Source organism: Hippocampus zosterae, chromosome 9 (genome assembly GCF_025434085.1).
Source record: "Hippocampus zosterae strain Florida chromosome 9, ASM2543408v3, whole genome shotgun sequence".
NCBI lineage: Eukaryota > Metazoa > Chordata > Actinopteri > Syngnathiformes > Syngnathidae > Hippocampus > Hippocampus zosterae.
In genome coordinates this window covers 17434011-17461261 of record NC_067459.1, presented here as the reverse complement: position 1 = coordinate 17461261, position 27251 = coordinate 17434011, and the positions used below count along the sequence as shown (strand labels likewise).

At 43.2% G+C, this 27251-nt stretch overlaps 2 protein-coding genes across 6 annotated transcripts; both read left to right on the top strand.

Annotated features, from left to right (window-relative positions):
* The first annotated feature begins 309 nt into the window (after positions 1-309).
* LOC127608016 (G-protein coupled receptor 61-like) lies at positions 310-1982 on the top strand. Its single transcript, XM_052076834.1, has one exon. The coding sequence runs from the start codon at positions 535-537 to the stop codon at positions 1924-1926; it is 1392 nt and encodes a 463-aa protein (XP_051932794.1). The 5' UTR covers positions 310-534; the 3' UTR covers positions 1927-1982.
* A 3479-nt stretch (positions 1983-5461) lies between these two features.
* On the top strand, positions 5462-26626 carry LOC127608009 (AMP deaminase 2-like). 5 transcript variants are annotated; one of them, XM_052076817.1, is made up of 19 exons: positions 5543-5694; positions 7219-7288; positions 18193-18323; positions 19078-19208; positions 19550-19618; positions 20332-20443; positions 20515-20701; positions 21449-21590; positions 21671-21760; positions 21914-22043; positions 22171-22365; positions 22473-22604; positions 23293-23456; positions 23642-23768; positions 23844-24007; positions 24098-24218; positions 24745-24918; positions 25011-25121; positions 25754-26626. In XM_052076817.1, exons 1-19 carry the CDS (start codon positions 5590-5592, stop codon positions 25967-25969), a joined length of 2571 nt encoding a protein of 856 aa, XP_051932777.1. In that variant the 5' UTR covers positions 5543-5589; the 3' UTR covers positions 25970-26626. The 5 variants fall into 5 exon arrangements, with proteins under 5 accessions (XP_051932778.1, XP_051932777.1, XP_051932780.1 ...); XM_052076820.1 differs by lacking the exon at positions 5543-5694 and adding an exon at positions 6857-6998; XM_052076818.1 differs by lacking the exon at positions 19550-19618 and having other exon boundaries at positions 5462-5694.
* The last annotated feature ends 625 nt before the right edge of the window (positions 26627-27251 follow it).

Here is a 27251-nt window from a genome sequence, read left to right as displayed (position 1 = left end):
TTGGGTGTTTAGCCAAAGTGTCCAACGGTATTGCTTCACATGAATTTTCAATTTCTTGTCCAAGAGCCACCGATATAGTTGTGTGTCCTTTGATACATGGTCATCCTTTCGGGTACCTCCTGTATAGGGGCGGGGGGTGGGGGGGGGGGGGGGTGAACAAATGAAAATGTGTGACTCAACTGAGATCGTGTTCTTCATTCTTTCTGCCATTCAGACATTCAAATGAGTTCTCTTGTCATCGTCGGTTCATCTGAGGATTGACTTTGGATGATCGCAGAGAGAGTGAACGGAGCAAACTCACCGCTCACTGTGTTCTCTTTCTTCATGGGTGCTTGTGACATCGGGCAGAAGTGAGGATTTTGTAAATGAAAAAGACTGTTAAAACCTTCCCCGACCATCAGACCAGCATCACAACGACAGGGCGGCTCCCTACCTAATTCCCAAGCCTCTGTCCTGCGGCCGTACTTCCCGGCTTTGAAGCATGGGTGATGGGCCGGTGAGGGACCCTGCCTGCCCGCCTCATCCCACCCTCCGATGGAGCCAGCGTGGAACTCCTCCCTCCTGCCTCCGCAGCTCCTGTCCAACATGTCTACCTCCGTTCTGGCTGAGGGCTGGCCTCCGTCCCAGTGGCTAGCCCTGGCGGCCATGCTGTTCATGGATCTGCTCGCCGTGGTGGGCAACGTGGCCATCATGGCGGTCATCGCCAAAGTCCCGCAGCTCCACAAGTTTGCCTTCGTCTTCCACCTGTGCTTGGTGGACCTGCTGGCCGCCTTGGTGCTAATGCCCCTCGGCATGGTCTCCAGTCGGGCCTTCTTTGGGGAGGCCCTGTGCCGTAGTTACCTCTTCCTTAGCGTGTTCCTGGTCAGCGCCGCCATCCTCTCCATCTCGGTCATTAACGTGGAGCGCTATTATTATATCATCCACCCCATGCGCTACGAGGTGAAGATGACCGTCGGCCTGGTGGCGTCAGTGCTCGTAGGGATATGGATCAAAGCTTTGGCCATGTCCGCTTTGCCGCTGCTCGCCTGGATCCTCCAAGGTGCGAGGACTCCCCTTCTGGAGGGTAGTGGGGGAGGCGGAGACGTCTCATCTCCCCCGGCTCAGGGTCAGAGGCGCTGCTCGCTGCACTGGACGGGGGGCGGCTCGAATCGTTTGGCGTTCATGATCCTCTTCACGCTGCTTTACTTCCTCTGTCCGCTGCTGGTCATTTTCGTCGTATACTGCAACATGTTCAAAGTCGCTCGAGTAGCCGCGATGCACCACGGGCCTTTACCCACTTGGACCGACACGCCGCGGCGCCAGAGATCGGAGTCGCTCAGTAGCCGGTCCACAATGGTTACCAGCTCTGGGACGGAGACCGGGACCGGAAGGGAGACGCCGGCCCGGCCGTTTGGAGGGGGGAAGGCGGCGGCGGTGTTGGCGGCGGTGGGCGGACAATTTCTGTGTTGTTGGCTGCCCTATTTTTCGTTCCACCTGTATTCCGCCCTGGCTGCCAGCTCCCCGACCGCATTGGCATCTCTGGAGGAGGCGGTCACCTGGATCGGTTACTTCTGCTTCACCTCCAACCCCTTCTTCTACGGCTGTCTCAATAGACAGATTCGGGATGAGCTGGGCAAACATCTACCATGCCTGTTTCGTCGAGCGGGGCTCGAAGTGGAGGACAGGCTGCCGAGCCGCGAAGGCTCCATTGAGGAAAATTTCCTCCAGTTTCTTCAGGGCACCGCCTGCAACTTGGAACCTCAGAACTCGCACAGCACCTCCAGTCCGAAGGCGGAGGCCTGCCGCCCCTTGGCTCCGTCTCAAGCGTCTGAGCCCGCACATCCTCTACCTGTTGATTTTCGAATACCCGGACAAATCGCAGAGGACACCTACGAGTTTGCGGATGCTGATCAGGCGAAAAACAACCACATAGATACGGACACTTAACTCGGTTTTTTTCCCCCTCGCAACATTGTAATTGCAGACATCAGGAAAGTTGTTGATGACATTATTATTAACTCATTCAGTACCAGCCAATTCTGGACCAAGTCTGAAAAGACGTTTAACCCTTGGGTCCTTCAAATGAAAAAAACCCTAAGTTACGCATTTTACAATTTTTGTAATGATGTATCTTGTGTTATACAAACATTCTTTTTTTTCTTTCAAACACTCAAAATGTTCAGAGGCATCTGTGCTATCCATTCATATATAGTTTTTATTAGTTCTTCGGGATTTTTTTTCTTTATTTTTTGCAAAAGGAAAAAAAAAAGGTCCCAACCAAGCCCTACTAACCATCCCGACCGGACGTGTTCATGTAAAATGCATTGGTTTGAAGCCTCCTGCAAAAAGGCAAACTAATTTGCGATCCTCTGGCGCCACCTAAAAGTTGCGTAATTGGAATGACCTCAACCCAACAATGTGGCATCTGTCCAAGCAAAAACAAAGCGATTGACGTAAAAATCGCGTGAAATACATGTTTACACATTAGGTTTACGATGCATTCAAAAATATGAATTATAATGGGTCTCTATGGTGCAAATTATGTAAATTGTGAAGATTACGGAATCAAAACCTTTTTTATTATTGCTGCAATGCCTGAGAATTATCAGCCAGTGACGTCATGAAATTTAAGCCATTTTAGAACCCCCCCATACGTTTCAGCTCTCTCGTGTTTTTCCGAATGCCTTTGCCTTTGATTCAAAGACATAATTTTACATTTATCGCAAGCGGTGGACTACGAGGGTTAAAAACGTCTTTGGGAGTGAATGAGTTAAATGAGTGAATACAAGAGATGGATGAAAATATTCTGCCTATCCTCACAAATTAATGTTCACGTTTGATTTTCCCAGTCAGGGAGGTTTGCCCAGCGTAGTCAGTCCTTTGCTTACCGCAAAATTTCCACTGTCAGTATGACGCAGTGCATTTTTTCACCACTGAAAACTACAATCAAAATACGAGCATACTGTTAAATGAATACCTCGCTGACCGTATCCATCAAAACTGAGCATTATCTTGCAAAAGCAGAATTTTTGGAATAGTTCATGAACTTGTTCTCCTTAAAGTCCCTGTAAAGTGAAAATATGTCTTGCAAATTTCACACCACAGATAAGAATGTTAACAAACTGCTGAATTTGAATGATTATAAACATTGTCGAGTTCGCAAAAATGGGAAACAGCAGGCGGATGCGTTCGCAGAGTGCGCTGAAACCACATATCACTCAACTGTTTTTGTTTTGTTTTTTTTGTCAGTCAAATACAACTGCTTGATCTGGAAAACGTGTGTCATGGTAGGGCTTTTCCACACCATGACAACAAGGCGCTCTAAAGCACACACACCAGCATAAAACCTCGTCGACACACTGACTGTTACATCGGATGTATTTCTTTCTTGTCTCTCACACTTCCGCCTTCTCTCCATAACGAGTGCGCACTCACTGCCAACAACGGGGCACTCTAAAGTTGCCACACCGACGGATTATCCAAAGAGAGGATGTATTTTTTTAGGGTTCAGGCATAGATAACTTCACATTGCAATTACGCCAGTTAATCGCTGATGCGAACCAAGGCGCTCAATTTCAACTCATGATCGAAAGGAGGCCGTACTGTGTTAGCCACACCCACCAAAAAAATCTGGAAAACTGAAATTATTTAAAAAAAAACAAACACTGTAGCTCCATGACTGAGTACTACATAGTTCTCAAACTTTGCACATGTTTTCAGCAATTATTTTGAAATGTGGATAAAGCATTTAGAGAAAAAAAAAAACCCTTGACATTCGCTTTACAGGGTCTTTAACTTGCCCGGGTGTACCTAATGTGTAGTTCTCTAGATTGTCTCGCACTTTGCCTCATCGGTTTTCCTCTCTGTTTTTGACAGTGTGTAAAAACAAGGACGTACCGGTAGTTAAACAAAGGAGTTAGAAGTGGATTTAACAGTTTTAAAAGGTTTTCATTCATTGAAATATTTGGGGGAAAAAAACGTTTGGGAGAGTTAGGGGGGGTAGCTGCTTTTGCTAAACATTCAGCTTTGTAAGGTGAATGATGATTTTTTTTTTTTTGGTGAAAATCTTGAAACGCTGGTCTCAAGCTTGATATCAAGCTGCGCTGTTAGGCTTTGATCACCAGCTTTGTCCCAATGGATTATTCATTTTTTGTGCTGTGATCTTCTGCCTTTGGAAATCACAAATGAAGAGTGCAACGCTGTAGTACGAATGGGAGTATTTATTTTGGCTTGAGTTTGACAGTTGGGGCTTTCATTCAGAATAAAGCCTTTCTGAATTCTTGAAATCAGCCTGGCACACATCATGTAAGCTACAGGTTACTGTTTTTTTTATTTTTATTTTTTATCATTTCCTGTCAGCGAGCAGGTTGTGTTATGACTATAAGCTAACTCTTGAACTCATCTGTTTGAGGAAATAGAAATCTGTACTCTCTTGAAGCTCAACATTTGATCCAGGGTGCTTACGTCCCTTTTCCGATTCTTTCACTTGTTCAATTATCTGTTTGGTAGACTTGTACTTGTGCTTTATGTGTACTGCGCTGCTTTACTCATCCTTTTTATTTTACGTTTATCCGTGAGTGTTAAGTACATGTTTTGAAATTGATTGCAAGGGGCCTGAAATGTTTTAACTTGCCGCTGCCTTCTTTTTTGCGAGTCGTGTTGGAGATGATCCTCGCGGAGGAGAAATGTACTGTATATAGCGGTTTCTTTGACTTGCCTCATCAGGTTTTATGTACAAGACAAACCTTGAATATGATAACTACATGCAGAAGTAATCGAAATAGCAGGTTTACTCACGTGGAATACAGGGTTACCATGATATTCTATAGTTTTGGAGTGAGAGAGCTGAAATCAGCTTGATGTTCTTTCACGTATACCCAAGTGGTGAATGATGTGAAGCATTTTCAATTATGGGTTTAGGTTGTTGTTGTTTTTTTTTAATCATCTTTAAAATGAAAGAATGGCTTGCACATGTGTAGAACGTTCACAGCTAAAAGTTCATTGAGGAGCTATGGTTGTAATAAAGAGTTTCTATGTTTTTAAAAGAACACATCAGTGTTCTCATGATTGCACAGGAGGAATGCAGGAGATGACAATCCCGACAGGGTAATTTCTTCTAATGTTCTTATCCTTTTGGACATGATCCGAAAGCCGACTGGAGTTTAGGAAAAGAACCTGGATGGACCAGTTAGATCATAATGTTTGCCTTCTGTGCTCACCTTTCTTCATAGCAACCAAATGACTGTGGAGACTGTGCCACTCCAGCTCTTGAAACTCATCATTCAATATTCTTTGCATGAGGCAGAACCAGGAGTTTGTGATCCACAAGGCCACGACTCCCACGATACAGAGTAGCTTCTCAGACTTGTCACAAACTCAAAAGCAAAAACACAAACAAAAAAACAAAATAAAACTGTAAAGACTTTTCACAGAACGATGCAGCTTCTCTGTTCCAGAATGGAGGATGGTGGAGCGTGGCAATCCTCACACCCCTACGATGGACCTCAGTCAACTCGCCCCCAGATCCGCCAGGATGCGCCATCCCCATGGCAATTATTACCTCGTGACATTTTTCAGTGCCGCTGTGGGTGGTGGGAGGAGCCTGCTCGAATGGGAGTCCTTATCTGTGCGTCTTCTCTGAATATATTACAGACTAAAGCATACAACTCCAGAAATTTCTTTTGGTTATTTTTAAGACGACCTGGGACTCATAGTGTGAGTATTTGTTCAGTTCGTTGATTGACATTGCCACTTCATTTGATTAAACAAAATTGAATCTAATATATAATATTATGCAAACTCCCTTCACACTCTGTGAAAACACCTAACATAAGATCGAGAATCATTTTTAATGTTTAATTTACACTTTGAAAAGATTGAACTGTATTTAAACTGTTGAAAACGCGTCACAGCAGTTGACAAGAAAATAAAAGCGCAGTTGTAGAGAAATGCATGAAAACGATTTGGCGTGGCTCGTACCTGAGGGAAATTATTAGAAAACCTGTTACAGAAAACAAGTATGAACGCGTGCTGCTGTCGTTGTAAAGGGAAAAAGAGTCACGTTTTCAAGTTAGTGGTTTGCAGTGACTGCTTGAAGGAGGGCAAAGGCCATTGAAGCTGAAGTGCTATTATGCGAAAAGACCCTGTAGAGTGCGGGGGCGGATGAGAAGCGTGAAAAGAAGATGAATTTCTTCAGAAATACGATAGGAAAGACATTTCATTGTCTGCAAGCTAATTTAAGAACATAGCGTGGGTATAGTGTAGATCAAGGACGTTTTGGACAGAATTCAGCCATACAGACAGTGTGGAATTTCAGTCCAACAGAATGGACAGTAAGAGTGGCTCCCCTTTCTAGTATACGGATACAGATTGGGTCTGTTTGCACAGTAGAGTTCGACTACATGGAGCATAAGAGTTACAGCTGTGCTTTGTGTTTTTCATTGTTTTGTTTCATATTTATCGTCTACATTTGTAAAAAAAAAAAAAAAAACATTTTACAAGGGAGTGGTTTACAAGAAAAAAACTGATCAGCATTTGTCCTTTTTTTTTTTTTTTAGCTCATCAAAAGGGCACTTTGGACATGAAGGGAAAAAAGTGTCTTGACAGCCACCCATACCACTGCCTGCACTACAGTCTACTTATTTGTTAATAACTGATAGCTTCTCGTTTCAAAGGTTCACGTGGTGTGTAAAAGTGATGGACTTCCGTCTTCAAAGTTACAATGTGGCAGCACGTTATTGCGGCTATTACCTTTTTATTGTTTACATCTCAGGACATTTCTATGAATACACGTGTTCAACATTGTGCTAGAGAAAACGACTATTGCTTTTAATTAAAAAAATCATACTGCTGTATATTAATTCAATCGTGTCTCTAAAAGGGAAGTGAGTCAAGAGGGACGCTGGGGTGCGACGGAAACGATTTGTGGTTTAGTTGGAGTGCACGGCATGCAGCACTCAACAATAAAGACACAATTGCTCCTGTACTAACTACGCAAATGCTGACATTATAAAGCCAAGGTAAAACAACAAACAACGTGCTTATTTGGTGGTACAATAATTAATTAGACAATAACGGTCACGTTGCCATAAGAAAAACTAAAACACCAACAAAGCTAATGTGGGGGCTAGTTAGCTCAGCCATCGGGGTGTATGGCATTTAACTCATTTATACCCGAGCGAATGTTATGCTAAAGTGGTTTAAAAAAACAGTAACTATTGATTCGTCGTGTTTTGACAGGCAACTCAACTTCCTGTTTTAATGAGCTGCTTCCCGAATTCCGATTCATCCGCAACCATGTCGGGTGGTGGTAAGTAACCAATTTCTCATAGTATTGTATTCACCAATTGAGTAATAATATTTTTCGTCCGCATTTCTAATTTGTCTGAGAAATTATTTTTATGGTTTCTGTATTTTAAAATGTCTTTGCTCGGTTGTTTGCATCTTCCAGTATCACGATGTCACGTGACTCCCATACAGAACATTTTCTATACATCCACTTTGTCCTAATTACAAGGTCTTGGGCGATAGTTGAAGATGAAGAGTACAAGTAATGTGCACTCTCATTGTTTGACATGTATTCATGCAGTTGTGCTATTTAATTTTACCCGTACGTAATTATCATGGTAAATAATAGATCAGATAATAATGTTCATTTGAATAGCTGTTGTCCCACCAGCCTGTCTAACCATGGCTAAGGTAACGTATTTGTTTTAGTATTGAATTGTACAAAGTCATTCTTTTGGGTCAGGACGTACTTTTACAAATCAAGCGAATTGTTTGACAACACTGCTTTTGTCAGGTTTTAAGAGATGTGCAGTGTATTATAGCACATGGGGCACAGCGAGCGTGTAGTCGAATTAAGTGTTTTTTTGCTTTTTTACAAAACGTTGGAACTGTGAGTCATACGTGCTTACACGGGGATACCCTGCTGCCTGTATTTTATATTAATTTAAATATACATCCAACGACACAATAAATATTTCTTCAACGCTGATCATTGTCTATGTCCATTAAGGAATTTCACTGCAAGCTGCATAAATAATTGTTGTCACTAGGTGGTGCTGTTGACTGTTCTTGCTTCCGTCCGACTGCAAAAGCAGTTGGCGTTCCAAAATGTACTCAGTTATCATCTTTTTTTTTTTTTGCATCACACACCCATAGATTCTTTATGCTTGTAATAATATGAGAGATGAATATAACAAGAATTTTCATCTTGCTGTAGGAAAATCTTATTAATCTGCATCTATGTATGGTAATCTCAATCACAAATATTTTGAAAGGACAAAATAATAATGTCATAAACATTAGTGTTGCAGTGTACAAGGACTTAATTTGTGTTTAACCCTTGCTGAATGAAATATGAACGGCTAAACAATAAGAATCGCAAATCATGTGGTTGTTTAACATAGTTGCTTGTCACTGTTACTATACTAACAGTGACAAGCAGTCAACCATGACTCAAACAAACTCGTATGTTTGAGTGCCTCCCGTCACTTTCTAAGTGTTTTATTATTTTTTTGTCTGCCTTTTTGCGGTCTGGTTGTGTATCTGTGCTATTTTTAGACCATTGGAGGAAAAAAACTTTTGTCCTTCGCTCACCTTCCTGCTCAGCCCATTTTGTGGCAAGCTGGCTGTCATACAGCTGCACTCTCGCAACCAGTGTCCTCCTGCAGCTGGATCCCTTTACATTAGCTGCTTAAAGGTTATTTTCTGGTTGCTACAGCAACCAAGGAGGATGGCTCTCTGCAGGAGTTGGGCAATCCTTGCTTTTAGAGTTGCTCTTGACCTACGGTTGGCTGGGAGGAGGAGGAGTGAATGCTGCAGAGGACCCTCTCAAAGCCTCGCGTGGGTCCTGCTGCCTGGTTGCCCCAATGTGAGACGGAGCTCATGCGTTGGAGCCGCTCCTCCTCCCTCCCTCCCTCTTCTGGTTTGTGCGCAGCCTTAACTGGCTTTGCTCCACTCGCCGCATGAGTACAGGCAGCAAGATGTCAGCATCTTTCTCTACCAGCGACAGCTCAGGGAAGCCCAAGTCCCCGTTCCGCAAGAGGGCGAGCCTGCAGAGCACCACCAGCACTGGTGAGTGAGGATGAGATGGGGATTCTTTCCAGTGAGAAAAGCTAAATATTTGGCACTGTGAAAAAGGAGCGTGAAGGGAAGAGGCATTGACGTAGGTGGGAGGCTATGCCTTTTTGAAAAAAAGTTTTGTACACACTGAGAAATTAATTTCTTTTTCAAACGAGTTATGCAAAATGCATTATGCTCAGTTTGAATTTTACAAATAGACATTTACAAACGTGGCTCTTGGGTCCACTTGCCGTCCTCTTTGTTATGATGACTCTTATCATTTGGGCATGGCCAGGCGCCATCGTTATCTCCGCTTGCACTTGGGTGCCGCACAACTGTGCAGCCATTTTATCTTGTTGGTTTACCTTTGTCATTTATGTCACCATGAAGAGGTGATGATATTTTCTGTGCACCTTATGGCAAAATACGAGTATGTTTAGATAACGTAGAAATAATAATCACATTTCACTATCCTATAATTCCAGGTTTCTTCCCTAAAATTATGACACAACTTTTATTTCTGGATGTAGAGTACTTGACATGACAATGGACGAATGGTGAGCAAGTCTGCCTCACAGTTCATAAGTTTGGGGATTGAATCACGCTCTCCCTTGTGCTTGTGTTGGGTTTCTCTGAGTCCTCCGGCTTCTTCTAATTTTCCTCACCCCACAAAAGACATGATTCTTCTGTTCATGAAAGGCTTGAATTGTCCAAGTTTAAAATTTAATATACTGTTTTACTTCACTTTATTTGAAAAGAAATTGCATTTAAAACATCCCCTGTACCGTAACTAAAGATTTTAGTGTTGTGACAATTGGCCCTGGGGAGGTTTGGTTCATTAAATGATTTCTTTGAGGATTTTTTAAAGGTTTCACTGTACTGGTTTTTCACCACATCCATAGCAATTAACACAATATTTTGATTGCATGTCTGAGGTGTTGAATATGCTTTTCGATTAGTTAGTACGATGAGATGATTCCTGATCAAGCGGAGGCTTCACTGCCTGCTGGGTGGTTGAGGTAAAGCAGAAACAAAACCAGCAATTCAACTTTGAAGCAATTCCACATTTATATTGATTTCATCGTGGAACCACAGTATAGCAGTAGCAGCATGCTATGACCAAGTGCAAATGTGTTTCTGGAGCTGCTGCTGTAGCTACTATACCATATTTGCTGAGGAAACTCATCTTTGCTGCAGTCATAAATAACTTAGAGGTCTCTGCAGCCATTTTTGTGCTCTCAATTAGTCGCCCGGCTGAACCGACTGAATGCCCGGTCTGTCATGAGAGCTACACACGGACCACCAAAAGTCCTTGTCAATCTTATGGTACTTTTAATGACAAATTAATTGTCTTCCAGAAGCATCTGCTGCCTTGTCTCTTGAGCATCTTGTGTTTGAATTGTTACCAGTATAAAAATAAACTCAACTCTACAGCACCCTTAGCGCAATGTCGATTGATTTGAAACAATTCTCTGATGTGTGTTGATCCCCCCCCCCCCCCCCCATGGAAATGTGGATTAGTTTGTCATTTTCTACATCTGCAGGGGGGTCCATCCCAAAGGACCCTATTGACATCACATGAAGCAGAATATGTAATATAGCACTGTAGCAAAGCAGGCTGGTCTACGTGTTGTGATATAAAGTTGCTATTAAAGCGTCTACCTGAAAGGTGGAATGAATTTCTATCCTCGTCTTGAATTACTGCTTTGCGCTACCATGTAATCTTCAATGATCCCTCCCTTTTTCCATTTCCTTTTTCCACAAACCATTTTACAACAATAGTCTAATGACAACCAAAACAAGATCTGTATTTTTTTAAAAAATGCCTTTCACTAAGATGAATGGTACAGTGTTCAGTGGAGCACAGACAAGGCTGAACATCTGTCCAAGTTTGACTGAAAAAAAACAAGCTGCACACGTAAAATCCTGTGGGTGGCGATAATGTGCGTTAAAATGGGTTCCCACTCCCTGGTGCAACCATATTTTTTGACAGTATCGCCCTCTGCTGGAGATGGTAGGTCACTGTCCCACTTGGTACCTCCTCCAGACTTGGAAGAAAAACTCCACATCGAAATGGATTCTTCCTTGGAGCTGTGCCACCCCTTGACAAAGTTTTATGTGGGACTGGCGATTATGTTTTTTGCATAGTGAGACTACTAAACTAACAGGCTAACTAAAACATTTAACCTACCGGTATGTCAAGGCCGAATTGTTGCTCCAGCTCTTGTGAAAACAGCTGCAAGATGCTCATGCCAAGTGCCAGGTGTACTGTGGCTGTAGGCGACATTGTGTTTGCTCTGAGCCATGTTACCTCAGTGTAATTGTTTTTTTTTAAACAACCCACCTGAGTCGCATGCTGCGAACCTCCACTGATGCTGTCATCAGTCCCAGAAACTATTTGTAGATTTTATGCTGTTTGTTTTCTCCTCAGTCAATAACAAAGAGAACCTCACTGTCGCATGACATGACATACTTGCCATATTGCATATCCAATATGGATTATTGAAATTCAAGTTACGGTTAAGGGTTCGTTGAAGAGACTGTAGTTTTAGTACACTCACCTGTTACTCTTTTTTTCATCGCAAACTCTAATACAATTTCAGTGTCATTTAGATCCTGTCTGTTTGGGGGAAAAAATCTTAAGAGTAGTCTGTTTTTGTGATGAAATGACATCCAAAGACCACTCTGAAAAACGTTTTCAATGAAAAGTTTCGTTGCCATGTTTGCAGCATACTTGGAGTTTGAATGGAAAATCCAATGCCTTTCTGCTGCTACATACAGTATACCTCTTGTGTTGAGGTCTGTCAGTGGTGGGAAAGCGATTTTGGGAGGGCTTCACAAGCCATCACCCCAACAGGTGGGAGAGATAACACAAGGTCAAGCATATCCTCTGCAGGCTTAAATAGCCTCAGCTTGACACATGTTCCCAAAAAAATTTGGACACGGCTTTTTGGCCTGTCTATATATTACCGGATAGCAATTGCTAAGACCCCTTATAATGTCTTTATTCATTTACTTCCCACACAGCATTATAGCGTGTTTGAAAAAAATTCTCCTTGCCGGATTTCAACAAATAGCTGAGGATAGGTTCCCCAAGAAAAAAAAAGGTGAATTTGTGAATAGCGTACCGCGAATAGGCAGTAGTTTATTGTATTTCATTAATTTGAACTCAGGCGAATAAAGCCCAGTGAATCCAGACAATGATGTGAGTTAAAGCGCTAAAGTAGATTTGAAAATAATCTCTTAATAACTAAGTCAAGTGCAAGTACATTTGAGTGCGGCCAGAACAGTATTCTTTTTTTTTTATTGCTTCTACCTTTGGACTGAATGTCACTGTAATGTATTTTCCCTGAGACATGTCATAAAGCATGCCTGCAATATTCGCATATTGTAAAAGTGGCACTGATACGAAACAGACATTTGAAATTGTTTCCTTGGTTATGTACTGTATGATCCTCAGTGTGCATCGGCCCTGCATATGTCTGTGTGCAACATAGCTTGTATTTCTGTGTGATGAGCTGCAGAGAAGATAAGGGCCTTTGGGAACTCATCTGTTGGCTCCAAAGAGTTGGACACAACATGCACGTAAGGAGTCAATGTGTGCTATTTTGTGGTGAATTCACGTGGGAATTTTTGTGCAAGGTTCCAGATTTGCTCCTGACTGCAATGCCTGTTTTTATTCCTTGCACTGGGAAACAAAACGCGCAGCTACTCCCATGTGCCGCTCATTAGCTCTGTGAAAAAGCAAGTCTCGATCTGTTTCTCACCCTTATCCTGCAGTCAGCTTTTGCTAGTACATAGACATCGGTCAGTCACAGTTTATACATATGTTGTGTGTGATACCGGTGAGATGAGATCTCACCTAAGGTCACAAATGGGTTTTATGAGAGATTTGATTGAAATAATATATTTCTATAATTAACCAAAATAGCTGGACCAAACTCCCACTGCTACTCCTGTTGGGTGACAGGCACCCGCGGCTAGTCAAATATTTGTACTCACTAACCTGCTGACATGCAGTGCGCCACCCAACTACGATTGACTGTATGCTATTTTCAATTGCGAGGCATGTGTTAAAACCCTCGCGCCAAGAAATGAATTTCCCTTTAGAATACAGAGAGGTTTTATGTCCTTTTATGAAAAACATGCTTAAATTTCAAATCATCTTAACAAACTAGATAATTTGTGTTTGCGCGCCTGAGTCAACACTGGGTTGGTGCTGATTATGGTTATCCACTATAGACTGTTCATTTGAGTTCACATTATATAAACCGCTGATGGTGTCCTGATAGATTGAAAATGAGCTTCTGAACTGGTTGCTAGCCAATTACAGACAACATGTATACAATCAAGCATTAGGATGAATGAACAATGAATGAAAATCAAGGCAATATAGCACTAGCTTCCCTTTTGGGAAAAAAAACCCAAAACACCACCACCGCTTCAGTTTGGTCAGTTGGTAGGCTTAATATTCATACAGTATTAGTATTCACATCAGAGGAATATTTGGAGTCTTCAATGAATTTAGCATTCATGTTAATCATATATGTGCTCACCCTACTAATAGTAGAGTATGAAAAATATTTAAAACAATAATGAATCTAACGCAGTGAAACATCCTCTGGTGACAAGTGAATCAAAACATGAAAAACAAAAACATCCCAGAGTTATTTTTTTCCTGCAAATATCGCATACTTAAGATTTTTGCCTCCATGTTTGAAATAAAATGCCACGCAATCGTGACGCAACTTTATTAACAAGGAGGAGGGAAAAAAAAGGCCGGAGAGTGGGCGTGGCCACAAGGAAAGGGCCTCCTCCAATATCAAGCACAATGGAGGCTGAGGTGGTTCGTTCCGGTCCCTCCCCGCACCCCCCCCCCCCCCATTTTTTTTGCCCCATGGTATGTTCCAGTCCAGTATTTAAATCCGCTTGCTTAAAGTCTGGGCTGCCAATGCTCTGCAAACCGGTGGAAACCAGGAAGCAGCTGAGAGCCACGCGAGGAGAAAAAGAGAGAAAACGAAAACGAGAGAGAGAGAGAGGGAGAGAGAGGCAGAGGCTCTGCCAGAAAAGAGGGGGGAACCAGCTCAACACCATACTGACAGCACAGCAGCACGAGCCAAAAGGAAAAAGAAGGGACATTGTGAGATCGCGGCGCTAGAGCAGCTTACGCTGTAGAGGGGAGAATATACGGTCTCGTCTCTCGCTCTCTATTTTCTGTCATTCTCTCTTGTGTACCCGGCCAGCGGGGGAGGGTACTCCGACTGTCCCAGGCCTAGTTAAATGTCCCAGCATCCCGCAGGAGATCAGACCGGGCCACTGCGACAGTAACTGTGAAAGCAAGACAGGGCAGAGAGGAGGTATTGTAACTTACACTCATTCACATTCATTCACGATGACTGCTGCGTTGACGTGGAATACTGTGCTACAAGTTTCAACACCTTTATGGCCGGCACCGAAGGTTCTTATCATTCAAGGAAGGTTACACAAGCCCCAGATGATGTGTTGGGAAACTCTTGTTTGTGTGTGGTATGCTGACAGACTGTTTTTCTTATGGGGAAGGACATATGGAAGAAGCGGCTGCGTCATGCATTTTGCCAGGCTGCTCTGTTGCTATGATGCTGATCTTAGCAAAGCTTGATGGGCTTCAGTTTATTGCAGTGGGTGGTCATTCAGGGCATCTGCTATGGTGCTGTTACCCCCCCCCCCCTCCCATTGCACCCCCCTGCCTGGCTTAATCACTTTAGAGCATAATGAGAATACATGCCGCAAGAGTGTGCATTTCGTCAGTTCCTTATTATCTCAATGTCAAGATCAGTCTCATTAGAGATGAGACACATTAGGGGCGGTGTTTTTGTGTGAGCAGCTTGTCTTATGATTTTTGTGTTGTTATTCTGTGATGGCGTATGACAGACTGTGGTCTACTTGTTTCCTCATCGAGGCTGTCACGTTAGCTGAGAAAATGCTTCCTGCCAAACTCCTCTCAGTGGAATCATTGACGTCCTCACTCCTAACAACTTTGAAAACAATAGTTTCACCTGGCAAATGTCATGCATTTGTTTACCTAGAAGATCATGTTCAAGATGAGGACCCAAGTTGGAGGTTTATTCTCATCTTTGGTTGCTAAGGATCATCTGTGTCTATCCTTAGCCTCGAAGTGAACCAAGTGAAATCTGTAAATGGGGGGGGGGGGGGATCAATTATGAAATATATCCCCTGCAATTCCAAACAGTTTTAAATTAAACCGTGCATGTGCAGATTCAACTCTTTCTTTCCTTGTAACAGCTGTCATCTTCAGGGGCACAACATTGACAGCTTAAGCTAAGAATGTTGCTGTACAGTTCGACAATTCACAATAGGAAACAATTGTTCAACTAATATTTGTATGACTGTGTCAATGAGTACGATTACCTTTGCAAAGGAACATTTTCTCGTTATTAAAATGTACCCATGCAGCTCGGTTGTGGCGATAACGCAAGACGCAGTTTTCGCTGAGTAGTAAAATTGCAGAAATCTTGATTAATTAAAAAAAATTCAGGTATTCACACCTACCCTCTGAATATCCATTGTTGAAATGTAACCGAGTTTGTAATTTTTACAGTACCTTGCATAATATTGATTAAATAGATCATAATGATATGTTATGCATATTTGAATGAAATGGGAGAGCAGGCCACGTGAGAGCGCGAGGGTGTGTCACAAATTAACACCTAATGTGTGCCAACGTATGTACGGAACAAAAACATTGTTGTCATGCTTTCTTGCCTTTGCGTGACTGAATCGGTCATAAAAATGCTGTGGGCTTAGATGTCCTAGCATGACCCCGTCACTTCTTTTTTGTGTACTCGGGGTCACAGCCTGCCGGTGACACGGGGCTGAGATCGGCGCAGACGCAACGCTGCAGGGCTTCACGCTCTCAGCACTCGCTGTACTTATCTTGGTCGTTCTTCTCGAAGTGGCCATTAAGCAACATGTCACACTTTTGATAACCGTTGATTGAATCAGTCACCATAAGCCAATCGTGACCCAAAAGCGTGATAAGATTTCTCGTAACGGAATTCCTGTTTCTCTCTCTACACTGTTCTCTGAATCACTTTCATTCTATGTATACGTGCAATCATAGTAAAGTTATTGTCATATTTTGGCTTAACAGTGTGTGACAAAAAACGTAATATGAGCTAGATTGAGACCACTTGCTCATGCTATTGAATGAGAAACTTTAGTAAACAAGTGAACATGAAGCATGAAACCAGTTTTTAGTTGGCTTTGTGTTGGACTCGTAGACTCGATATAAAATGTGGGTTTTTAGCTTGTTTTTTTGTTGTTGTTGTTTTTTTTGGTCAACATTGCTTGAGTAAACGCATGAGAAAAATGCAACTGCCAAAACTGGTTGCCCTGGGCCTCCGAGCTTGAATATTCCAAAGGTTATGCTGGCAGAGCAAAGAGGATGGAGGAGCTTGGAGCATTTTGTTCCAAAATACATTCTCACAAACGACCAATGACATTTTTGAGGTGAGGCGCTTCCTCGACCCTTAGCAACGCATTCACACCAAGAACCAAAGAAATGCCTCACCTTTGCCGTGGCTGGAGCAAAAGAAGGAAACGAAAAACATTCAAGTCACTTGGACCCCTTTGTTGGGGCACCTCAACAAAGGGGTCCAAATGATACTGATGCCAAGGGCATCCCACACGTGTTGTTTACAGACCAGGCGACATCTTTGTCCACACGTAACTTGTCAACTCAAGCATTGAAAAACATCTACTTTAGATTGAGATTTGGACGCCAGTCATTATGATGACCAAAAACAAATTGTTGTTTTTTTGTAGGGCACCTGTTGCTGGGATGCATGTGTGTCGTCCCCTCCCTCTCCCCGGTATAGTCACATGATGCGACCGAGATAAATAGTTTCAGGATTGCTGGATTAAGAGTTATCTGGGGTGGGGAGGCTGGGGGATTAGGGCATGCTAAACTGAGGAGGACTGTGTGTGCGTTGACATGTTTTACGGTGCCTTTGCTCATCATTTCACTTGCAGTGAGTGAACATGTCACTTTCATAGGCTGCATAACAAGCTTGTGTCTCACGATGGAATAAAAACCTCAGGACGAGCTTTTTATTTAGTTTTTATTTTTTGGGGCAAACTTGTTTCTCCCTGAACCATAAAGACAGAAATTGTGCAGCTAGTTGTCTTTCGGCGTGTTTGCATCGGAGTGGAGTGGACGCTGCCATCTGTTTGCAGCAGGTCTCGATAACGGAAAACTCCTCTGTCAACCTCAGGTGCACGTACAACTTAATGCTTTGTGCGGACCTACCCATGAACAAATGTGACATTGAGGACACTTCATATGCACCATTGCAGCGGTTCTTAAACCTCTTGAAGAAGGCTTTTGAGATTCTGCTGAACATTCAACCATGAATTATATTCTCACGTTGATCACTGCCCACTGCGTACAGTCAAATTCAAATGGACGATTGTCGGTTATAAAACAAGGACAAGGAAATTGTGTTGATGTACGTATGAAATATGTGGATGACTCATTTGCGAGAAGGCTGTCGTTTTATGTTTTGTCCTTACTACTTTCAAAATGCCAGCCCAAATATTTTTCACAGTGACTCAAAACAAGACTATAATTTTAGTTTGTTGACGGAGCAGAACACACACTCTGGATTCTTGGGTCTACCACAAGTCTCTCCTATTTGTGTCCAAGACGGTACAGTTGTTTGTTTTGCCTGCTGGGTGAGTTGATGCACAATGTCTCTGTTTCAGCTGTTTCAACTTCAGTCCGAAGTGATTCAAGTGATTGATGTCATTGTTTGGGATTTAGCCATGGTCCGGAACACCCCGCACGTGGCCCGTGTGCATCCACACCACATTAGCCTGTACAGTTTTATTTACAGTCACTGACCAAAACATTGGACACGCAGCTTGCACATTGTCATGTGATCCATCAAAAGCCAGTCTTTACAAAGACGATGCTCCTCGGGTCGCTGTCTGTAGTATCAGTAGTAGTAACAAATGAGGTTTTGGGCTACCGCCTCTAATGTAACCCTTTCAGGGACGGCGATTCCTACAGTGGACATCTTATCATGTTATTAGGGTGCACGAAAGGGTTAAACTCATCAGTGACCAGCGTATCTGGTTTGCCTACAGATCTGTGTGGTGTGTCTGGGTCCAAACCACTCAAGCCCCAACGTTCCCTACCAGGAACCCCCGTCACTCTGAAACACCTCCCGGTTGACCTGCGCACCTCCATGGAAGAGAAGTACAAAGAAATTGCAGAGGTGAGAATGAATCTGCAACGTGTTCGTTCGTGGTTTGATTGGAATTTACAGGGTTCCACGGGTCCTTAAATTTCATAAATATCCATGAAAAAGTTGTAAAATTCTGTTCTTAATTGTCCTTAATTTTCAGGGAAAGTTTCTAAAATCCATAAAAATGTATTTTTATTTGAAAATAAATTGAAGTTTTATATTTTCTAAATGTTTGTTTTTTGAGAACTCAATTTTTTTTCATTTTACAGGTAGGAAAATGAAAATTTGACATGCAGTATGTCAAATAAAGGGTTAGCTGATTGCCCCTAAAAATAAAGATGTGCCCTTCCTTTGGCAGCAATGATTTGAACACTAGCTCGGTGAGATGTGGCTTTCTGTTCAGCCCGCATATTGCTAAGTGAGCATTAAATCCACCGTGAATCCTCTGTTGAATGGAGAAAGGTCCTTAAAAATGGCTAAATTAGCCCTCTAAAGTCCTTAAAAGGCCCATCAATAAAAAGCAAGTGGAAGAGTGGGAACCCTGATTTAAGGCTGTTAGGTTTCTGAGTGGGTTATGCGCTAACATTGCGAAATTCTGCATCTAGATGACACTTGAGCTCCTTGGATCTATACAAAGCTTGGACTCCCTGAACCATTGACTTTGCCAATGATAAATGATTTAGCCTTGGCCGAGGTCTTCGTTCTTGTTTGTTTTTCCGCTCCCAAGCACGAGCCCACATGTTTCCCCACATTGGTGACTTGTGTTTTTGATGCCGACGCCCAGGAGCTGTTCACGCGCAGCATGGCAGAAAGTGAGATGCGCAGCGCCCCCTACGAGTTCCCAGAGGACAGCCCCATCGAGCAGCTGGAGGAGCGCCGGCACAGACTTGAGAGGCAGATCAGCCAGGACATCAAGTGAGGAACTTCAAGCTGACGCGCATAAGTTGTACATTTGCATTCTCCGACAGAGCAGACCCAATAAAAAGTGTTGGCTTTCACTTGCGCTTACTCGCTTGGACACACACAGCACACAAGGAGATGGGTTGCCGCTTTGCAAATCCGCACGACTTAATCTGATGATTTGGGTGATCATGTCTCACCTTGATTCCGTAAATTCTTTAAGCAGTCTCTTGTGTGCGTGTGTAGTGCATATACTGTACCATTGTTCACAGTCTGTTCGTGTGCTTAACCTCAAATCTGCCCCCGCCGCCCTCCCCCCCTACACGCTTCCCTGCGCTGCCGCCTCGCACGCCAAGGCTTGAGCCCGAGATCTTGCTCCGCGCCAAACAGGACTTCCTGAAAATCGACAGTGCCGCAGACCTCGAGTGAGTGTGCGCCGCTTCACGTTGCGATTTTGCTCTTGAGTTTCGACCAATCGGTGAGTTCCTCACCATCGTGGCGCGCGTGTGACAAGAGATCATCCAGGTGGGCTGCGTGAGATCTGCCAATGTTATGTCACTGTGCTGACAATTATTTCCTTGATGCCAAATAATGCTTGCGATGCACGCTAACAATGACATGCTCCTCCACTAGATGGCGGAAAATACACTTAACTTGTTCAGTCATACAACAGATTAACGTTTGTGAGTACATCGGGTGAGAAGAATAATCATAATTTCAGAGTCCAGTATATACTTTTTGCGAAGTTTTGTTTGGTGTGCCGTGAGATTTTTCCAAATGTAAAATTTGCCCGGGTTCAATGAAGGGTGGGAAGAACCGCAATACTGTATATCCAGTAACTTCTGTAAATATTTTTGAGATGTGATATATGTTACTTCTCCTCAGTGTTTGGTTCGTGATTTCCTACGCAGCTCTTTGGCGACATTATGAGTGCAACGCCGTCTTCTTGCCTAAGCTGGGGACTTGAAAGATGCTCCGTGTTCTGGCTGAAAGGCTTCTAGAATAAACTTGGATGGCAAAAGAAAAAGCCCAAACTGCCAGAGATGAATTGAGCCGTTTCCTCATTTTTATGCGGTGGTATGAATCTCCGCTGACCTGATTTGAAACTCACCACTGTCTTCTCTGCCCCCCTATTAAGATTAATGAAGGGGAAGAGTCTTGATGCCGTTGATAATGGCCTTAAGGAGCGGGAAGTGCCAATGGAGAGGGAGTATCAGCGGGTTTCAATATCTGGAGAGGAAAAATGCGGGGTGAGGAAGTCTTCGTAGTTTGTTTCTTGTCTTTTGGGGGGAAAAAATAACAACCGGGAGTGTCTCCTCAGGTGCCCTTCACTGACCTGGTTGATGCTGCCAAGTGTGTGGTGAAGGCTTTGTTCATTCGGGAGAAGTACATCAACAGGTCGTTGCAGTCCTTTTGCAAGACGACAGCTCACGCCTTGCAGGACCTTGGCTTGAAGCTACTGGACTTGGGAATTTATGACAAATTCCCCGAGAACCCCGTCGACGCTGGTATCACATGCATTCAGTTGTGTCACATGCTATAATCCTTTCGTCAAACGCCTTCTAGTTTTGATGACACGGCGGCATTGTTTTGATGTAGCTCCTCATGGGGATTTGGGGTTTTAGGCTTCTCTGAAATGTCAGAAATGATGCCTCCGTGAACAACTGTGTAATTGACTCTCGTAGATCTCGGCATTTCATTCTGAAAATGTGTGCCATCAAGGGAAATATATGAGCATTCCAAATTCAGTCATCTGACCTGATTTCTTCTTTCCTAATCTGGACTCATCGGACCGCATGACCCCTTTTCCTTTTGCTCCAGACTATACAGTTTTTTTTATGCTCCCTAGCAAATTGAAGCTTTTTTTCCCCACATTCATCATCACCGATGGTTTTTGTCCCCTCACCCCTCCCTTTTTTAGGCTACACTGCAGATTTGTGCTGGTTTCAGGGTTCGACAATCTCACATTGTGATCCAATTCTGTATTTCTGTTTAGCATCTTTCAAAACTTTTGGTTTGTTACTGTTCATTTCTGGATCATTTTTAGGGGTTGTTCCGAATCGGGCAGTCTCCTGTGGAGCAAACGGAAATCGATCCCAAATTCAACCATGTTGTTTTGTGCACGATTAGACATTTTGACTCTCCTCCCCGAGGAAGATCTGTGCTGCCGTTTTGAACACAACAGTCAGCAGCTGAGATGATGCAACTTCTCCACTAGATTCTGATGACTATTTTATTCATTTCTTTTTGTACAGATGCTCCTGTCCACCCACCCGTCTCTGAGACGCACCCTTATGACAATCTGGACCCCAAAAGTCTGCCTTCAGATATGGGATATGGTTGCAAGATGATAGATGGAGTCATGCATGTTTATACCAAGAAAACCACCATGGAGAAGTATGCGTCCCGCATATGGATGACTGTGGTTAATCAGTGCCTGTGTCATCTGACTCTGTCCATCATCTCCACATTTACAGAAGTACCCTATTAGACCTGCCGTATCCTGACCTGAAAGAATATATCGCAGACATGAACGTCATGATGGCTCTTATCATTAATGGCCCAGTGTAAGTATCAGTAAAAAAAAAAAACACCCAATTGGTTCAGTTTTCGTCTTTTCTGGTGTCTTTTTATCTCTGCCATGGATTTTTTTTAATCCTCTAGCAGAGGTGGTCCAGACTCTGGGTGACAATAACTTTTTCTTTTGTCTGTTCTAACAGGAAATCTTTTTGCTACCGGCGGCTACAGTATTTAAGCTCCAAATATCAAATGCACATCCTCCTAAATGAGATGAAGGAGCTGGCAGCCCAGAAGAAAGTTCCTCACAGAGACTTTTACAACATACGTAAAGTAAGATCCACCAAACGGTGCTGGCTCAGCGAAAAGAATGCCACTTTTTACGAAAAGCCTGGTGTTTGTTTGTAATTGACCAAATTGCCTTTTGAAGATTGCAAACATGACGTGTGTATCAATGCAGGTAGACACACACATACACGCGTCGTCCTGCATGAACCAGAAGCACCTGCTGCGCTTCATCAAGAGGGCCATGAAAAAATACCCTGGGGAGATTGTTCACATTGAGCATGGCCGAGGTCAAACCCTCAAGGAGGTTTTTGAGACCATGAACCTGACAGCCTTCGACCTGAGCGTCGACACGCTTGATATGCATGCGGTGAGCGATTGCAGCAAGGAGGACCAGATATCAACGCCTCTGAGGATATAGTGATCATAATAAATTGGACTAGCTAACTTGTTTTTTTTTGTTGTTTTTTTTCACAGGACCGCAACACGTTCCATCGTTTTGACAAATTCAATGCCAAATACAACCCCATTGGAGAATCGATCCTCAGAGAGATCTTCATCAAGACTGACAATCATGTTGAGGGGAAATACTTTGCACACATAGTCAAGGTTTGTAAAAAGCATCTTCAGGCCCAATTTACCAAAGGTTTGCTCATGCAAAATTGGCCACAAGCTTGACTGTGCCGCAAGCAGATTTACTGACTGTCTGCCAAAGTGACTTCGCAACAAGCATCAGTTGAGCAGATGACGTCAGTCAACATTCAAATGAGAAGCTTCGAGCTGTTTCTTGCCACTTGTAGCTGAAGGCTGCTGTCAATCTAAGCACGAAACCAGAATAATTAAATAATTGTGTAATTAAAACAATCGCATAGCCTCCAAAATCTTAACGCTCACTTATAATGGAAAACACCATTGGCACACAGGCTAACAATTTGCATCACTCTGACCGTAATGTTATCATTTTAAGCAAGAGATTTCTGAAGACAAAATGTGCAGCACAACAAGCAATATTACTGCTGTACTGAAAATCCCAGAGGAGCTGAGTCACCTTTATATCCATGTCTGTCGTGCACCAAAACCAACATCACAATGATCATTTTAAGAAGAAATTGTGACAAAAACTCTTTTCAACTATATTTCATTATGTCATGTTTTTATTAAGTAATTCAATGTCCGCTAGTTAGGATTCCTGTAAATTAGAATTTCAGGCCCATAGATTTTTGAGTCTTCAAATCTGAATGATAAACCAACAAACGGCTCGAAGGAAGAAAAAAAAAGTGTTCTTATGTTCATGCAGGAGGTGATGTCCGACCTTGAGGAGAGCAAGTACCAGAACTCCGAGCTACGTCTGTCCATCTATGGTCGCTCCAGAGACGAATGGAACAAGCTGGCCCAGTGGGCTGTTAAACACCGGGTGTATTCTGATAACGTGCGCTGGCTTATCCAGGTGCCTCGTCTTTTGTAAGTGACACTTTCATTCCAAAAGAACCCGTTCACAAGTGGCATAGCGACTGCGAAAGTTTGGTGCCGATACCTACTCTGCTTGGCAGGGGTTTGCAGTTTTATTTGTGGACAGCTTCAACCCTTACGTATGTGTGTATTTATTTGTTTGTAAACAAATTCTCACAAGCATTGTCTTCCCACAGCGACGTGTATCGGACAAAGAAGCAACTGGCAAATTTCCAGGAGATGCTCGAGAACATCTTCCTGCCGCTGTTTGAAGCCACCATCAACCCCCAAAGCCATCGCGAGCTGCATCTCTTCCTGGAGCACGTGAGCGTCGATTTTTTTTCACCTTTTCAGCCACGACCTAGCAAGACTTAAATTCCCTTCCCCCCTGCCATACAGGTGGTGGGCTTTGACAGCGTGGATGATGAGTCCAAACCTGAGCACCATATTTTCAATCTGGATAGTCCCCTCCCAGCCAACTGGAGAGAGGAGGACAACCCGCCCTACTCCTACTATCTCTACTACACCTACGCCAACATGACCGTGCTCAACCACCTTCGCAGGTAGCGTTCTGTCCCAATGCTGCAAAAAAAAATATATATATATATTGACATGTCAATCATATATATATTTTTTAAATCTGTCCAAAACAGGAGGCGAGGCTTTCATACGTTTGTGCTGCGACCACACTGTGGGGAGGCTGGGCCAATCCACCACCTGGTGTCAGGGTTCATATTATCAGAGAACATCTCCCATGGTCTGCTGCTCAGAAAGGTCAGCACCGCACTTGCTTATCGTACATCATCAGCTGTTTTCTTTATTTTTAAATTTATATATCTTTTTTTTAATTCAGTACAGTATTTTCATACATTTACTGAAAACACTGTCAATGATTCCCAACCACTATGCCTTGGCACAATACTGTACATTGAGACAATCGTTGTAATTATTATACAATGCCAAAGTGTATTTGAACACTTGAAAATGGGAGTAAAACTATTTTTAAAATGTTTATTTACCTATTGCTGGTGTGTGCAACTTTTGCCCTGCCATAAATGGGGGTTCAAAGTAGTGTACGATGGGGTCCAATTGCTTCATCACCCAAACTGAGTAAAGTGGCCCAAATTAGCCCCATTAAAATCCGCAAAAAATATTATTATTGCTGGGTTTTTGTTTTTTTACGCAATACACAAAAATACTTGCAGGTTTTAGTATTTTATTATAAGAGGTTTTAAATTGGTTAAGCCAAATGTAAGACTCACTTTTATGGTCAAATATGTCTTTGGCATTTTCCCCTCAGGCCCCTGTGCTGCAGTATTTATACTATCTGGCCCAGATCGGCATCGCCATGTCCCCTCTGAGCAACAATAGCCTCTTCCTGAGCTACCACCGCAATCCGCTACCAGAGTACCTGTCAAGAGGCCTCGTGGTATCTCTGTCCACAGACGACCCCCTCCAGTTCCACTTCACCAAGGTCAGCGCGAGGACACTCCATCTAGCGAATCAGGACAGTTTGCGTAGTAGATGGTCAGACGTAACAGGCGATATGTGTGTGTGTGTGTGCAGGAGCCTCTCATGGAGGAATACAGCATTGCGACTCAAGTCTGGAAGCTGAGTTCTTGTGACATGTGCGAGCTGGCAAGAAACAGTGTTCTGATGAGTGGCTTTTCACACAATGTAAACTGCTCTCTTGATTTTTATGCAAGTCATGGCTTTGTTTTACACATCTATAATTGTGCAAAGTAGGGATGTGGCGGAGGCAGTAATGTTGGTCATGCGTTTGGGGACGCTAATTGCCTTCAGTTATTTTTTTCCCCCTCTCCTTCTCGGCACATAAGATTCCTGGGCAAAAAAACGGAGAAAAAGAGCTTTTTGTAAAAACATGCATTTCAAGCACGTGAGGTACCACCGCCACCTACTGGTCCCCTTTTTACATGATTTACAATGCAAACGGCTTATCGTTCATAGATTCAATCAGACCCTCCTCCTCTATGATGCAAAAAAAAAAGACAGAGTACAAGTCCGTCCTTGGTAGGCGGGGCCTAATTTTAAACAGACATACAAGTATGTTTTGTGGAATTAAAGAGTTTGTTTTGTTCTTAAAATAAAGAAAAAACAACAAAGGGGAGGGGTAGTGGAGGGGTAGTGGGAACATAGCTCACCCGTGATGAGACTTTCGAAGAAAATATAAAACAGAAGAGCAATGTTAACATGATTTTTTAAAAATGTTATTTATACTTAACATGATACATGTTTCATCTGTATCAAATAGTCCATAATTTGTTTCATATGAAAATTGTTATCTCCAGGCAAAAAGCTACTGGCTGGGCCCCAACTATTATAAAGAGGGCCCAGAGAGCAACGACATCCGCCGCACCAACCTCCCCGACATCCGGGTGGCGTACCGCAGCGAGACGCTCTCCGAGGAGCTGCAGCTCATCACGCACGCCGTGCGCACCGATGAGCTGGAAACGATCGGCGAGGAGGACACACTGTGCATGGGGCCTGTGCCCGGGTGCCGTTGAGCTCCCCAGTCAAAAGCACACCGGCCAGTCATCCATGTCACGAGACACCCGAGGTTGTCATAAGGAAGTAGTCCCCGCCTGCACACTTCAAACCTTCGTACACATTTCCAGCATCAGGAGGTCAGCTAGGGGGGGTACTGACATCCATCCCTTTCTCCATTCATCCATCCAGCCGCTTGGCCATCTATCCATCCATGTGTAGTCACTGTGATGCATCGTAGGCAGAGTCTTCTATTTTCTTGAATTAAGTCGAACAAGCAAATGTTTGCGTCTCAAAGCACACCGACAAGGCCAATTATTATTCCTTCACGCTTCTGGCAAAAGTCTGCCAACATTCCACTGAGGGAAAGAGAATGAAGGCATTCATTCTTGTGTTCTTTTGGGACTTCAGTACTAAATAAAAACGAGCATATGAGCAGGAGGACGAGAAGAGTTTCTTTACCTCGCTGTGGCCGTGAAGAGGGCTCCCTCTACAGTCATTCCTTATTGGCCTAAAATCCCCCCCCCCCCAAAAAAAAATCCTTTGCATACATCGCACTATCCAAATGCACCAAATGTTACAGTGCCTTGTTCATTCTTCATGCAGCATTGTCTGCATCTAGGATTTTCAGTGCTCAAATGAGCCACCTGGCAACATTCACAAACTAAAGGGGATTATTTTTTTTTATTTATTTTTTTTTGCATGCCTGCATGTTGATTCCATGTGTTTTGTAAGGCAGCATGTCCACCAGCCAGCGTTAGTTTGTATTGAAACGCACTACCGTTTAAAAAGTTTGGGCTCACTTCAAAGATGTTTTGTTTAAAGATAGCCTCTGACAACACATATATTTGAAAAAGCCATTATAAATTGGCTTGATCATACCACCTGCCATGACGTCCGTGAGTCAGATGCTGAGCTGCACTGCATTTGTTCACGGAGTAAACTAACAGCTATGGCATGTAGTTATTGTAGCGGAAAACTCAAACTAAAAATACATGTTTTGTTTTAATTTGCTCGCAGCCTCATTTTGGGTCCTGACCCAAATGAGATTCACTGGTCTTGAAATTATTAATGTGCTTTAAAAAAAACTTGTTCTACAGGAATATAAAGATTTTTCTAAGTGACATCCAAACTTTTTGAATGGTATATTTAGTTTTTCTGTCTGCTCATTGACCGCATATGAGCACACCGTGCTGGGTCACGTTTAGTTCTGTTGCTTGCCTCTTGCAGCGATTCCAACTTGACATGTCACACTTCAAATACTTGTGTGTCACCTGTAGGATGACCTATAACCTCTCACCC